This window comes from Doryrhamphus excisus, chromosome 15 (assembly GCF_030265055.1).
Source record: "Doryrhamphus excisus isolate RoL2022-K1 chromosome 15, RoL_Dexc_1.0, whole genome shotgun sequence".
NCBI lineage: Eukaryota > Metazoa > Chordata > Actinopteri > Syngnathiformes > Syngnathidae > Doryrhamphus > Doryrhamphus excisus.
Genome location: NC_080480.1, coordinates 808,060 through 822,019, shown reverse-complemented (window position 1 = coordinate 822,019; position 13,960 = coordinate 808,060). Strand labels below are relative to the sequence as shown.

General features: G+C 45.4%; 1 protein-coding gene across 2 annotated transcripts; it reads right to left on the bottom strand.

Annotated features, from left to right (window-relative positions):
* Positions 1–6,872: 6,872 nt before the first annotated feature.
* Positions 6,873–13,388, bottom strand: LOC131103610 (SEC14-like protein 1). 2 transcript variants are annotated; one of them, XM_058050019.1, is made up of 17 exons: positions 13,241–13,388; positions 13,088–13,169; positions 12,819–12,968; positions 12,609–12,740; positions 12,373–12,501; positions 11,955–12,129; positions 11,427–11,492; positions 11,214–11,323; positions 10,877–11,066; positions 10,645–10,733; positions 9,643–9,713; positions 9,391–9,562; positions 9,144–9,278; positions 8,928–9,062; positions 7,515–7,757; positions 7,285–7,424; positions 6,873–7,157 (listed from the first exon to the last, which is right to left on the bottom strand). In XM_058050019.1, exons 2-17 carry the CDS (start codon positions 13,148–13,150, stop codon positions 6,995–6,997), a joined length of 2,163 nt encoding a protein of 720 aa, XP_057906002.1. In that variant the 5' UTR covers positions 13,151–13,169; positions 13,241–13,388; the 3' UTR covers positions 6,873–6,994. The 2 variants fall into 2 exon arrangements, with proteins under 2 accessions (XP_057906002.1, XP_057906003.1); XM_058050020.1 differs by lacking the exon at positions 11,427–11,492 and having other exon boundaries at positions 6,888–7,157.
* Between the last annotated feature and the right edge of the window lie 572 nt (positions 13,389–13,960).

Sequence of the window (13,960 nt, the reverse complement as noted above, 5' to 3'; positions counted from 1 at the left end):
AATCCTGTGTGAGTTTGCGTGTTCTCCCCGTGCATGCGTGGGTTTTCTCGTCCCACATTCCAAAAACATGCTAGGTTCATTGGCCACTCCAAATTGTCCATAGGTATGAATGTGAGTGTGAATGGTTGTTTGTCTATATGTGCCCTGTGATTGGCTGGCGACCAGTCCAGGGTGGACCCCGCCTCTCGCCCCAAGACAGCTGGGATAGGCTCCAGCATGCCGCGACCCTGGTGAGGATAAGCGGTAGAAAATGGACGGATGGATGAATACATGTCAGACCCGACCACCATAAATGGATCAATAAATGGATCAATAAATGGATCAATAAATGGATCAATAAATGGATCAATAAATGGATCAATAAATGGGAATATTTGTGTTGTTAGCGCATAGACAACCTGTTTATGACTTTGTAATTACAATTTTTAACATTACGAGAACCCGTAGACATAAAATAACATCCCCTTTTCACTCTTATTATGCTGCAGGGACTTAAAATGGCCGCTAGCTAGCAAGTTAGCGAGCTAACCAGTTAGCCTCAAAGTTACTGCATTTCTAAACTTAAAGTAAAACTGTACTTATTGAAATTTTGCCCATCCTCCACAATCATTACGTGAAACATGAACACATATTTCTGAGCATTATAACCAAAGAAGATATACTACATGGTTAGCATGAGCTAGCTAACAATGCACATCGCCAAATTGCTAGCTAGGTATCCGCTCTTCCGTTTGTGAGTATCGCTGGCGTCAAGTTACTCCGGCACATAAATATTGTTTCTCATGTTCGCTGCTACACTAACGGTAGCGCTGTAGCTAGGTTAATATCCTGTCTGTTATGTAAAGGGAACTCTGTTGCCGTTTTTTGTAGCTTTTTTTTGTTCGAGCTTTAACGTCCCAATGGCCTGCATTGTTCATATTTCCTTGTCGTCTCTCTGTAAGACATATGTGCTTATGTTTCACATAACGATTGTGGATGACGGGCAGCCAAAAACTCACCACTTCCACACAGAATGGGAGGGAACTCAAGGCTTGCTTCATGACTTCATGCAGTGTTAATGTAATGTAAGGTAAAGTATATGTTTATATAGTATATACGTATATGCCTTGAAAGATCATCAACAATGGCTGGTACTGAAGGGGTTGTCTTTTAGAAAATGGCTAAAAAACAACCCAAAATGTGCTTAAACATGCATTTTTTGGATTGGAGCAATTTTAGTAGATGACAGTACATGTAAGATGAAGACTATGTAAATAAACACATTAGCATAAAATATAAACAAGTCATCAGTGACCCAACAGTACAAGGAGCTAAGAAAAGAAGAAAGTAGGTCTGGTGGTGGAAAAGCAATAAAACAAACTGCATGCTGGGACTTGGTTGCAAATGAGGCCAGCGCTCGGGCATCGGCCCCAATTGAGTCTGGATTGATGGGCTCTCTTATTGCGGGGAAAATCAATGGTGGAAGATATGAGATTTAGTGTGAAGCGTCAGAGTTAAGTAGACATGAGCGTTTCTCTCAAGACGTTTTAATCAGGCCCGCTGTTCATCGCGTCGAGAAGAGGCTCCGACCCAGGCCGATATGAGATTAGCCAAACGGACACCTCGACAACTCAGCTGCTCAACGCAGGGTTTCACCCCAAGATATGTTTAGTCTGCGCAAACAACAGCAGCGAAGAGACAATTATCTGAAAAGGCTTCGAGTGCTTTTGTACGCCCGGACGCCTTAAGTGACTTTAATGCTTCACAAGAGCTTAATTAGCTAGAAGGTCACCATTGTCCAACAGACGCACGTTGAAAGCCAGCAGTGTTGTTTAATGAGGATCCTCTCCGCAGTGTTACCACCTTCATGAGATCTGTTTTCCTACAAATCAAATTGTGTAAAATAACTTTGATGAATGGGGATCATTTCGGCTCTCTGCCTTGCGAGGGAAGCTGGCCCGACTTTCATTATTATTTCTTCTTAGAGAAGATAACTCGGTACGTACCACCAACATATTTCCAGCCAGGATTGAGATCTTTCATTTATGAACGTTTGCAGAACACTCCAGACACTTGGAGTGTTGCTGCTTGGCTAATTTACTGTCAACTTCATTTTAGGGAGAATGAGGAAGTGTTGTGTTTACAGATCTGTCATTAGGCTGATCTTCTCGGGGAACCTGGGAATTACTTTGAACGGAGCAACCATGGAGTATTGGGGCCAATGTTGGGGGAATCAAATAAACTCGTAGATTTAGGAGAATAAAGTCATACATTCATGAGAAAAGTCGCACATTTATGAGAAAAAAAACTCAATTTACAAGAAAAAATGCTGTCATATTCCATTTTCCCAAGGTCAAAGGTCACATATGTCCCCCCTCTTCATAGCTGTCTCAGGCAATGCCTGTTACAATGAAGATTTCAAGTACAAAATCAAACATTTATGAGAAAACACTCATACCTTGATGTTACAGGCATTGCCTGAGGCAGCTATGAAAGGGGGGGCTTGTGTGACCTTTGGCCTTGGACGTGGGGAGGGGTCCAGGTAAGGAAGGAGGAAGTGAGAAGGGCTAGACATGCTAACATGTTTGTCCTCAACTGCTGTTTTGTTTTGGAGGAAAGTTTTTAGACCCTTGCACATCCTTGCACATCCTTCTACATCCTTGCACATCCTTCTACATCCTTTTAGATCCTTGCACATCCTTCTACATCCTTGCACATCCTTCTACATCCTTTTAGACCCTTGCACATCCTTGCACATCCTTGCACATCCTTCTACATCCTTGCACATCCTTCTACATCCTTTTAGATCCTTGCACATCCTTCTACATCCTTGCACATCCTTCTACATCCTTGCACATCCTTCTACATCCTTGCACATCCTTCTACATCCTTGCACATCCTTCTACATCCTTTTAGATCCTTGCACATCCTTCTACATCCTTTCAGATCCTTGCACATCCTTCTACATCCTTGCACATCCTTCTACATCCTTGCACATCCTTCTACATCCTTTTAGATCCTTGCACATCCTTCTACATCCTTGCATATCCTTGCACATCCTTCTACATCCTTGCACATCCTTCTACATCCTTTTAGATCCTTGCACATCCTTCTACATCCTTGCACATCCTTCTACATCCTTGCACATCCTTCTACATCCTTGCACATCCTTCTACATCCTTTTAGATCCTTGCACATCCTTCTACATCCTTGCATATCCTTGCACATCCTTCTACATCTTTGCATATCCTTGCACATCCTTCTACATCCTTCTACATCCTTGCATATCCTTGCACATCCTTCTACATCCTTGCATATCCTTGCACATCCTTCTACATCCTTTTAGATCCTTGCACATCCTTCTACATCCTTTCAGATCCTTGCACATCCTTCTACATCCTTGCACATCCTTCTACATCCTTTTAGATCCTTACACATCCTTGCACATCCTTCTACATCCTTGCACATCCTTGCACATCCTTTTAGATCCTTGCACATCCTTCTACATCCTTGCATATCCTTGTGCATTCTTGCACATCCTTGTACATTTATTACATCCTTTATTCTTGAAACCCCTGATCGTTTTTTCCAACGTGGCCCTGAGAGTACTCGATGCCACAGAAGTTCAAGTCGTGATGCACACATACTAACTGCCAATCTTTGCAGGAGCAGTCGGAGCTCTTTTCGATTCCACAAAGCAGGACCATGAAGCCCCGCCTGGGTGGATCTGACGTGGGAGACGACACGCAGCATCTTGTGGAAAGACCAATCACGTATTTGTCATATTTTCACTCGTGTGTCCATGCAGCGTACGTGGGCTGAGACCACCACACAAGCAAAGTCTGGATCTTCTCAGGGTGCCTTTTAGCAACTCCCTTGGCACGCTCTTTTTTTTAGATCTTCTGTTAAACCAGAAGCGTCGTTTGCGGCCCGCTGCTTTTCTTTTTTGGTGGCGTGTGGCACATTCTAAAAATGGTATTTTACTAAAACCAAAAAGAACCTTACAGAGATAGGAATAGTGACTTAGTGGCTTAGAACCTAATAGCATCAGAACATCAGACGTACGTCAGGGAATCTTTCGAGTACACAATTTAGGGGCTTTTAGACCTTTTCAAGTCCAAATGGAAACATAAGACTTTTATGTAATCAGGTTTTTACTAACTCTGCATGTAAGCTTTAGGGTTTACACGTGCGGATGAAGACCGCTGTGACACGACTCTCTCGTTAACTCCGTGGGTGACACACACGATACCACGGGATACGCCAAGCAATTGGGAGGTCCGATTTTTGGGCTTTTTTGAAGACATATTGTTTTGGCAAGCTCAGACACTCAAGCTACTCAAGTGGCCCCACCAACCATCCAACAATGGCTTTCTATTTTTCTAGCATCCTTCATCACGTCATGATGTACATTTCACTGACAACCATAGGGAAATCGCCAGGAGTCAACGGGTCCATTGAGAACTTGCCCGATAAAGCGTTAACAAGCAATCCGGATATTTTGTCCCCCTTTTGCTCTCTCCCAGCATCTCTATTCATCGCCGTGTATCATTACAGCTCCACTGCAGGCATCCCTCCTCTCACATTCAGTATGAAGGCTCTCCGGACGCCCAGCAATAGATGTCCTTGTAATGAATTCTTTATTCCTGCAATTCTTAGGACTCTGTTCCTACGGCAACACACTTGGAGTGGGATATTACATTGTCCAGTACTTCTTGAGGGGATATGCACAAGTGGTTGACTTTTAAAAGGTGCTATCCCTCCTTTGCTGCAAATGACACATTTTATTTTGCTAACTAAATATAGTATAATAATAGCAGCACAACCGGCTAGCACGTTGCCAATAATGCTCTTAAGAGACAAGGTTGCACATAAAAATGTCTATGTTCTTCACAATTAGTTCATGGCAGGCACACAAGTGATGGTCCTTATCGATAAATGGAATATTAGAGCATGGATATGAAATAACACCCCCGTAATAATGACCAGATTAGCCAATATAGTGGATGGAAGAGGATTTTCTTGTATTTTTAACTTCCTGTTTCTGTACTACTTATCAATGTAGTCTTATCAATGTAAATTTACTGACACCTAGTGACCAGTGTGGAGTACTGCATATCATCTGAATGCCTTATAGTTCTTGATTTGGGGTTTGTTTCATGGGCTTTTGTCCAAAACAGTAGGAATATTATATTTACATATTTAGCCCAGGCATATTATGCAGCAGGTAAATGAGTTTACTACATATTCATATCAGGCGGACGTCACCACCGTAATGCAATAATAAACATATGATCATTTCAATACAAATAACTAGTACTACATTTGTAAACATTTGTTTTGTGCAGGGAGCCCACTCAAATGCTGCTGTAGGTTGTGTGGGAGCCTACTCAAATGCTCCAGTTGGTTGTGTGGGAGCCTACTCAAATGCTCCGGTAGGTTGTGTGGGAGCCTACTCAAATGCTGCCGTAGGTTGTGTGGGAGCCTACCCAAATGCTGCCGTAGGGTGTGTGGGAGCCTACTCAAATGCTGCTGTAGGTTGTGTGGGAGCCTACTCAAATGCTGCCGTAGGTTGTGTGGAGCCTACCCAAATGCTAGTGTGCATTGTGTGGGAGCCTACTCAAATGCTGCCATAGGTTGTGTGACGCCTACCCAAATGCTAGTGTGCATTGTGTGGGAGCCTACTCAAAAGCTGCCGTAGGTTGTGTGGGAGCCTACTCAAATGCTGCCGTAGGTTGTGTGGAGCCTACCCAAATGCTAGTGTGCATTGTGTGGGAGCCTACTCAAATGCTGCCGTAGGTTGTGTGGAGCCTACTCAAATGCTGCCGTAGGTTGTGTGGAGCCTACTCAAAAGCTGCCATAGGTTGTGTGGAGCCTACCCAAATGCTAGTGTGCATTGTGTGGGAGCCTACTCAAATGCTGCCATAGGTTGTGTGGGAGCCTACCCAAATGCTAGTGTGCATTGTGTGGGAGCCTACTCAAATGCTGCCGTAGGTTGTGTGGGAGCCTACTCAAATGCTGCCGTAGGTTGTGTGGGAGCCTACTCAAATGCTGCCGTAGGTTGTGTGGAGCCTACCCAAATGCTAGTGTGCATTGTGTGGGAGCCTACTCAAATGCTGCCGTAGGTTGTGTGGAGCCTACTCAAATGCTGCCGTAGGTTGTGTGGAGCCTACTCAAAAGCTGCCGTAGGTTGTGTGGAGCCTACCCAAATGCTAGTGTGCATTGTGTGGGAGCCTACTCAAATGCTGCCATAGGTTGTGTGGGAGCCTACCCAAATGCTAGTGTGCATTGTGTGGGAGCCTACTCAAATGCTGCCGTAGGTTGTGTGGGAGCCTACTCAAATGCTGCCGTAGGTTGTGTGGAGCCTACCCAAATGCTAGTGTGCATTGTGTGGGAGCCTACTCAAATGCTGCCGTAGGTTGTGTGGGAGCCTACTCAAATGCTGCCGTAGGTTGTGTGGAGCCTACTCAAATGCTGCCGTAGGTTGTGTGGAGCCTACTCAAATGCTGCCGTAGGTTGTGTGGAGCCTACTCAAATGCTGCCGTAGGTTGTGTGGAGCCTACTCAAATGCTGCCGTAGGTTGTGTGGAGCCTACTCAAATGCTGCCGTAGGTTGTGTGGGAGCCTACTCAAAAGCTGCCGTAGGTTGTGTGGAGCCTACTCAAATGCTGCCGTAGGTTGTGTGGGAGCCTACCCAAATGCTTCTGTAGGTTATGTGGGAGCCTACTCAAATGCTGCCGTAGGTTGTGTGGGAGCCTACTCAAATGCTGCTGTACGTTGTGTGGGAGCCTACCCAAATGCTGCTGTAACGTGTGTAAATAAAGAAAGGCCAAAAGCAACACTACTCGGCAGACCAGGGTGAGCATCTCCTGCCAAAGAGAACACTGACATCTAGTGGACAGTCAGGGAAACTGCAGCAATGCCAGTGACTGCCCATGTCAATGTTAAATATCATTTCTGACTCAGCAAATCACAGCAGACAGTCTAATGTTTCATTGGGCTACTTGCTAATCCGACTACGGACGGCACGGCGTGTCCGATCCGGTGTCTTTGAAGTCAGCGTCGTCTGCTGATCTGAAGCTATCTTGAGACTGCGGAGATGATTGGCAAGAAAAAGTAGTGCAAGAACTGAGCTGGGACAAACCACTATGATTGGACGCCAGACTGGTCAATGATCCCCTACAAAAACAGACAACACGTATAGTGCAGAACTTCACCCAGCCATAGTCCTGGAGTCCAGCACTGGTGGCTGCAGGAAGGTTTGAACCTATCTAGAAGGCTTTTTTGGTGGAACAGACAAACTGACCTGATGTTTGGAGATGCCAGCACCTCGGTGTAGTACAGGATTTTACACCTGGGGGGCGGGACCTGCACGGAGGCCAGCATGTCATCCACTGAGGACCACTGGAGGATGTAGTACCCGGGCCAGCTTGTGATGTGAGAGCCCTGGGGGAAAAGAGCAAAGGCCCAGGGGGGTGGGGGGTCAGGGGTGACGCTTTTGATGTGTAAATATTATTCCCGATGGGTTCCTCTCACCTGTACACTTGCACCCTCGCTGCAGGTGAGCGCACCCTCCACGAGGCTGTAGTCCTGGTCCAACACCGAGCTCCTGTCCAGCAGCTGGGAGGTCCCTGAGGATGCAAGACCATGTCCCGCCGCCTCTTTCTGTGGGGGCCCCGTTGCCCTTTTGGAATGGTAGATGCTGAAGAGCACGTCTCCTTTAGTCACGTCAAAGTCCCAGGTAATGACGGAGGATTCTTCTTTGATCTGGATTAAAATCTAAAGTGATGTGAACAGAATGGGACCACAGATAGAATGCTATTAATAACAAGGCCGGTGGTTTATTTTCATGCCAGCAGGCGGCGCCCTTTTACGGCTGGCCGTGATGACATGTCAGGTATGGACTTATTGGCACCCCTACGTCAGTAATGGTCTCACCCTGACCAAAGTGGCCCCTTTCTGGGATGCTTCTGATGCCATTTACTCATTAAAATTAGAAACATTCATCTTCATAAATACTGAATATTAATTGGTTGATTGATTTGATGGGTAATTAGTGGTCAAAATGGCGTTTTACATGAGTGATGATGGGATCCTTCCATTTGGATAGCTTGAATTTAAGCTTCACTTTGTGTTAATTCAGCCTAGAGATTAATATGACGGCAAATTTAAACCAACATAAAGCTGGTCTAGACTACAGAAATACATACAGTACATGTTTACATACAGTTTGATGTGTCAGCATTTCATATTCTTGGTCTAAATTAAGCACTTTTCAGCATAAAAATGTTCTAAATGAGCGAAAATAGTAGTTTGAAGGCAATACAAGACGTTGATGACTACACTGGCCACTAGGTGTCACTAGTAACACACACCAGACTTGATGGCCAAGATGGGCTTTTATTATTTTAGAATTATTTATCTCACAGCAGGCACAATAAATAACATAATAATAATAATAATAATAATAATAGTCGTCATCCTCCTCATCATCATCGTCATAATAACATGAGCTACTCTTGTGGCCGTACTCCAGCTAAACCTCAACTCTGAATCCCCACCGTCACTTCCTCTCCGCACGTCTGGAAGACATTTATTGAAACACACACAAACACGAGTTTATTTATGTCTTATTATAGCCACTTTATCGGGTAATATCAGTGTAAATGTGACTATAGGGGTGTTAGTTCTTGTCTAGAGGGCTCTAATGATATTTAGACAGTCATAAAACAGGTTTTCTATGCGCTAACTATGAAAATATTCAGTTTATTAATATTGAATCCTAGTTAGCGGAAGTTCACTTAACCGTGTATTGCCAAGTCATTTGATTGTGCTTCCGTCCAATTGGATGCCGAACAGAATGACATCATAGACGCCAATCCTACTGTATTATGTGAAGTCATCATTGTGCAGCGAGATGAAGATGTCGGCATACAAAGTAGAAAGTACCTCATGTGGAGCTCCCCGGAAAACGCTGGCACTCTCATACACGGAGTCTGTCAACGATTGGCTGTTTTCACGGCTCAGCTCCTCCCCCGTCCTGTACAGGGACTTGGGCACTACACCCCCCTCGGGGATGGCGCACTTGGACGGAGACGACAGAAGGAAACATGACTGAATGGCCAACAACAAAGATCACATCGTCGGTGCTTCGGTGAAGCTCACCCTGCAGTCCCCACCCAAAAAGTCTGGGATGACGGCCCGGTCGATGTAGTCCAGCAGGCCTTCGGGGCCCCAGAAGTCGTTTGCAGCATAAACAATGAACTTCTTACGAGTGTTTTCATTGATCAGAGGGCTGACCTGCAAGCCAGGGTTAGAAAACATGCAAAAAAACCTCCGTAAATAAATTCATATCCATGATCTCTTCTGAACATCTGAAGTCATCTGGTTATGTAAAGACGTTTATCCTCACCATGGTCCAGAGCAAAGGGAACACCCGTGGTGCCCTCAGCATGAGCAAGCGGGCCAACGTGTCAGGGTAGTTGGCCTCCACCATGTCGATGATTCTCAGCAGAAACTTGAGTCCAGGTCTCCACAGGTGACGCATGTTCAGACCCTCCAGGTCCACCAGGCAGGTCCAGCAACTGAGGAACACAGTACCGGTTTGCATGAGGCCGGATTGAAGCCAAACACCAACTGTTGCAGGAGAAGGCGAGTCCGGCACCTGATTGGACGACCGAAGACGGTGGTGTTTTCCTCACAGCGCCTCAATCCCTCTTCGTTGACGGAAACAATCTGGGTCCATCAACGCAAAGCATGAATGTCTTCCAATGCTTGACGTGAAGATGCGCAAAACACGACTTCTCAACTGGCGGCTGGCACGTCGTGGGATTTTCATGGAGGGGGTGGCAAATATTGTGTAGTACTATAATATGTAGTATTGTATACTGGACACTAGGTGTCAGCAATGTTACTGTAACATGTAACAACGTTTGAATGATCAGGTACATTGATCCCGAACACGAGCTACTTTTGCGGCTGTAAATCACGGCAAACGCTGAACCCCGATGTCACTTCCTGTCGACTCGCCACGCAGCTCTCCTAGCAACACACACCAGTCTTATTTCTGCCTTAAATGACTTATTTTCTCTTATTATGTCGTTCGTATTGGGGCATCTAAGTGGAAAGGTGATGATAGGGGTGTTCTTTCATGCTATCGTTATGATAAAAACCCAATTTAGAAGGTTCTAAACACGTTTTCTATGCTCCAACTATGAAAATATTCCATTTAAAAACTAGAAAAGCGCCTGAACGATGGTCAAGTGGTTAGCATGTAGGCCACAAAGTCAGGAGATGGGAAGACCTGGGGTGGAATCTTCTCTTGGAGTTTGCATGTTCTCCCTGTGCGGGCGCGGCTTTTCTCCAGGTACTACGGGTATTTATTTATGTTTTTTGCTCTGACCATTTTTTGTGGTGGTTATGTGTACAACATGTAAACACTTGTTCCATATCCCATTTCCCATAATTCCTGAAAATGTCATCCAAATCCGTTTGACGTTATTTTGAACACAATCAACCAGATCAGGTAATCAGGAGTCTGACTTATCACGGTCGGATCTGGAAGCAATTCATTTTCCACGCGAATTAGCATCCATCTTAGCACATTTGGTGCTGCTGCCAAACCAGTTGAGAACCGCTGGAGTAAAATCGACCCAACTCCCCTCACCTGTTTGAGCAGCACCTCCTCCGTCAGGGCTTGCATCAGCCCCTTTGTGTCCATGTGACCCAAACGCAGGACGTACAGCGGCCGTCCATCTAAACAAACACACAGATAGAATAAAGATAAGCTTTGAATATGCTTATAATCACGTTTAAGATATGAATTAGCATGTATAAAAGGCATGGTACTGTAAGCAGTGACTCATGGTGCAATTAGCGCGCTAATTTGGCAGCCCTACCTCTGTCATGGTGGTGCCAGGTTCCGACGAAGAAGTCCTGGAGAAGTCGAGGGCGCTGCCAGGAGTCCAACAGGACGTCCACTTGGTTCTGCTTCCTCCAGGTGAGCGAGCGGTACAGAATCTCCCGAGCTTTGTCAAAGTTAAAATTACTGGCTGTCAGAAAGCGCAGCAGATGCTGATCATTGGGAACCTGCAAAGCAAAGACTAAATAAATGGATGTATTTCCAATCAATGCAAACAGGCGTTAGCACAAAGCGATGAGTCAGCGGGTGACTTAAACACAAGACATTGATGTGCAGAAGAGCGAGTTGATCGAGTCAGACAAAATGGAAGTGACCTTGCCCTTGTGGGTTTCCTGGAGACACTGCCTCAGTCGAATAAGGCAGCTTTCCTGCAAAGGCGTTAGATCACCAAGGTAACGTCTGATGTACTCGGCGTCCAATCGGTCTGCAGGCCAAAACACACGTCAGCTTAGCACAGTCCGCTGGACACCGCAGAGACAAACTCTCAGGTCCTTGCAACCTGAGTGGAAATGATAATACCGTGGAACCTTGGCTAGCGTCATGATTCCGTTCCAGAAGGTCCGGCTCTAACCGCATGCTAACCAAATATGGTTCTACAAGCAGAAAATTCAATATGCATATAAAAATGTATACTTGTCCCTCGCTACATCGTGCTTTTTTAAAAGCCATGAATAAATGACGATGGACTATTATTGGTCAAAAGTATTGAAAAACTAGCTACAGTATACGCGATGTAGTATTCTGTCCACTAGGTGTCAGTAATGTTACATGACATTAGATTCGATTACCTTCACGGCAGACAAATATAACGAGCGATTTGTGAGGTTTTATTGGAAGCAGCAATTTAATGACGCAAATGAATTACTCTTTTGAACTCATATTGTTTTGACATCTTCGCTTAAAGTGGAACTATGTTCCTCGTGGTGGTATGGGTGGGTCAAAAAGTCTGTTTCATCATGGACACTTTGTAGTTATTCGAACCATGGTACATCATAAGAGTATTTTCAGAAAGGCACCATGTTTTTATAGTCGTCCTTTCAGAAGAACTATATCACCTTGAGCATCAGGAGGGCAGGGCGACGTCGGATGGTCCGGGTCGTTGGCAGGGAGCATGACCTGGTCAGAGTCTGCCAGGACCGTCTGCGTGGGCGCGGGTGAAGCCCAGCGAGGCACATACGTGATCCCCTCTTTCTCCAGCTCTGTCAGATGGTACTGGATGATTTCTTTCCCCTACACATAGGAAGGACACGTTACAATGAATCCATGTGACTCGGAACATCAGCAGAGACCAGCATATGGCTGACGAGGTACAGTAATCCCTCGCCATTTTGCACTTTGAATTTCAATTTGGTTTCAATCTATGACAGTTTTTAGAAATAAAGTGTTTTCTATGCTCTCGGTACTTTAGCACAATTATTATGACGCGTGCTAAACGAGGGATTAGCATACAGTCCAATCAATGAGCATACAAACCATCTCGATGCTATTGGAATACTGTCTCATTGCTATCTTCTCCGCCATGCCTTCAAAACCAAAAAAGGACGTAACATCTAGACTAGCAGTCTGTTCATAGCAGGTCCAGTCTTCTTCCTCGGGATGCACCTGAGGGTCAAGACCAGAATGGATTACGCTGGATCCCAAATAAGCCAAATAAACCAAATAAGACGATCCGTCCCGCCTGATTTGTCTCATTTGCAGATGGAGCTCACCGTGTATTTGCAGAACTCGCGGGCAATGACCCTGTTGGAAAAGGTCTCGTTTTGGATTTCAATGAGGAGCGTCCGGTCTCTGCGGTTCAGAGTGTTCTTCTGGATGAAGTACAGGTAGTCTACACCAGCGATCTGGGCAGAAAAACAACAAGCACATCGTCACGTCAACAAAAGGACATTTTAATGATGACGGATGTCGAAAAGGAATACCCGTTTGAGGAGTCGAGGTGCGTCAATGTCGATCGTGCAGCGCCTCTCGATCACCTGCGTGGCTCCGTCTTGACTTTGGCTCTGATTGACGATCACGCTGTCTATGAACACGGGGATCAACGGACACTTTGGGAACCTCCTCTCGTAAGCCTAGCGTCGGGAGAAATGATAGCAGAAAAAAATAGGAACACTTTCTGTGCTGTTCACTGATGCCAACGGAGAAGAACTGAAGATGAATGTTATGGATATTGATCCAAATCACTACTCACGGCCATGATTAACTCAAAGGGATGCTTGTAGACTCGAACAGGACTGTGGTATTCCTGCACCATGGCTGCAGTTTAATCACCCCTGTGGAATAATCAGACAACTGACGTCATCGCATGAGAAAGAGTGGCGAGTAAAAGTGACCTGTGACTTACAGCAGACGCGTCAGAAGCTAGTGATCCATTGGAATGTCGTCCACACTGTCAGTTATTGGCGGCCCTCATTGTGTGTTGCCAAATGACACCCCCACGCTGCCATAGTAAAGGGGAATGTGAACTCCGCCCCTTTCAGAAACTTCAGAAAACCACGCCGTGCAAGTCCTTACCTTGGAACCCTGGTAGGAAGAGGACAGGGGGTGAAGTAGGAGGGAACATTTACTTTTAGACCATTCATTCATTTTCTACCGTGCTGGAGCCTATCACAGCTGAGAGGCGGGGTCCACCCTGCACTGGTGGCCAGCCAATCCCAGGGCACATATAGACAAACAAGCATTCCCAGCCACATTCATACCTATGGACAATTTGGAGTGGCCAATCAAGCTAACATGCTAGCATGTTTTTGAAATGGGGGAGGAAACCGGAGTCCCCGGAGAAAACAGGGAGAACATCTAAACTTCACACAGAGATGCCCAAGCAGGGAATCAAACCCAGGTCTTCCCATCTCCTGACTGTGTGGCCTACATGCTAACCACTTGTCTACCGTGCAGTAGTAGCACAAAGTTGACACACAGAACGTTGAAATGGTGACTGGGAAAAGCTGTAAAGAATACAGCTAAAATAGAAAAGGAAAATAATGTACATTAATTTTAGTAGCATGAAGGTGTTGCACCCTTAAATCTACTCAAACTTCCTATGAAACTTTTTACCATGAAGGCA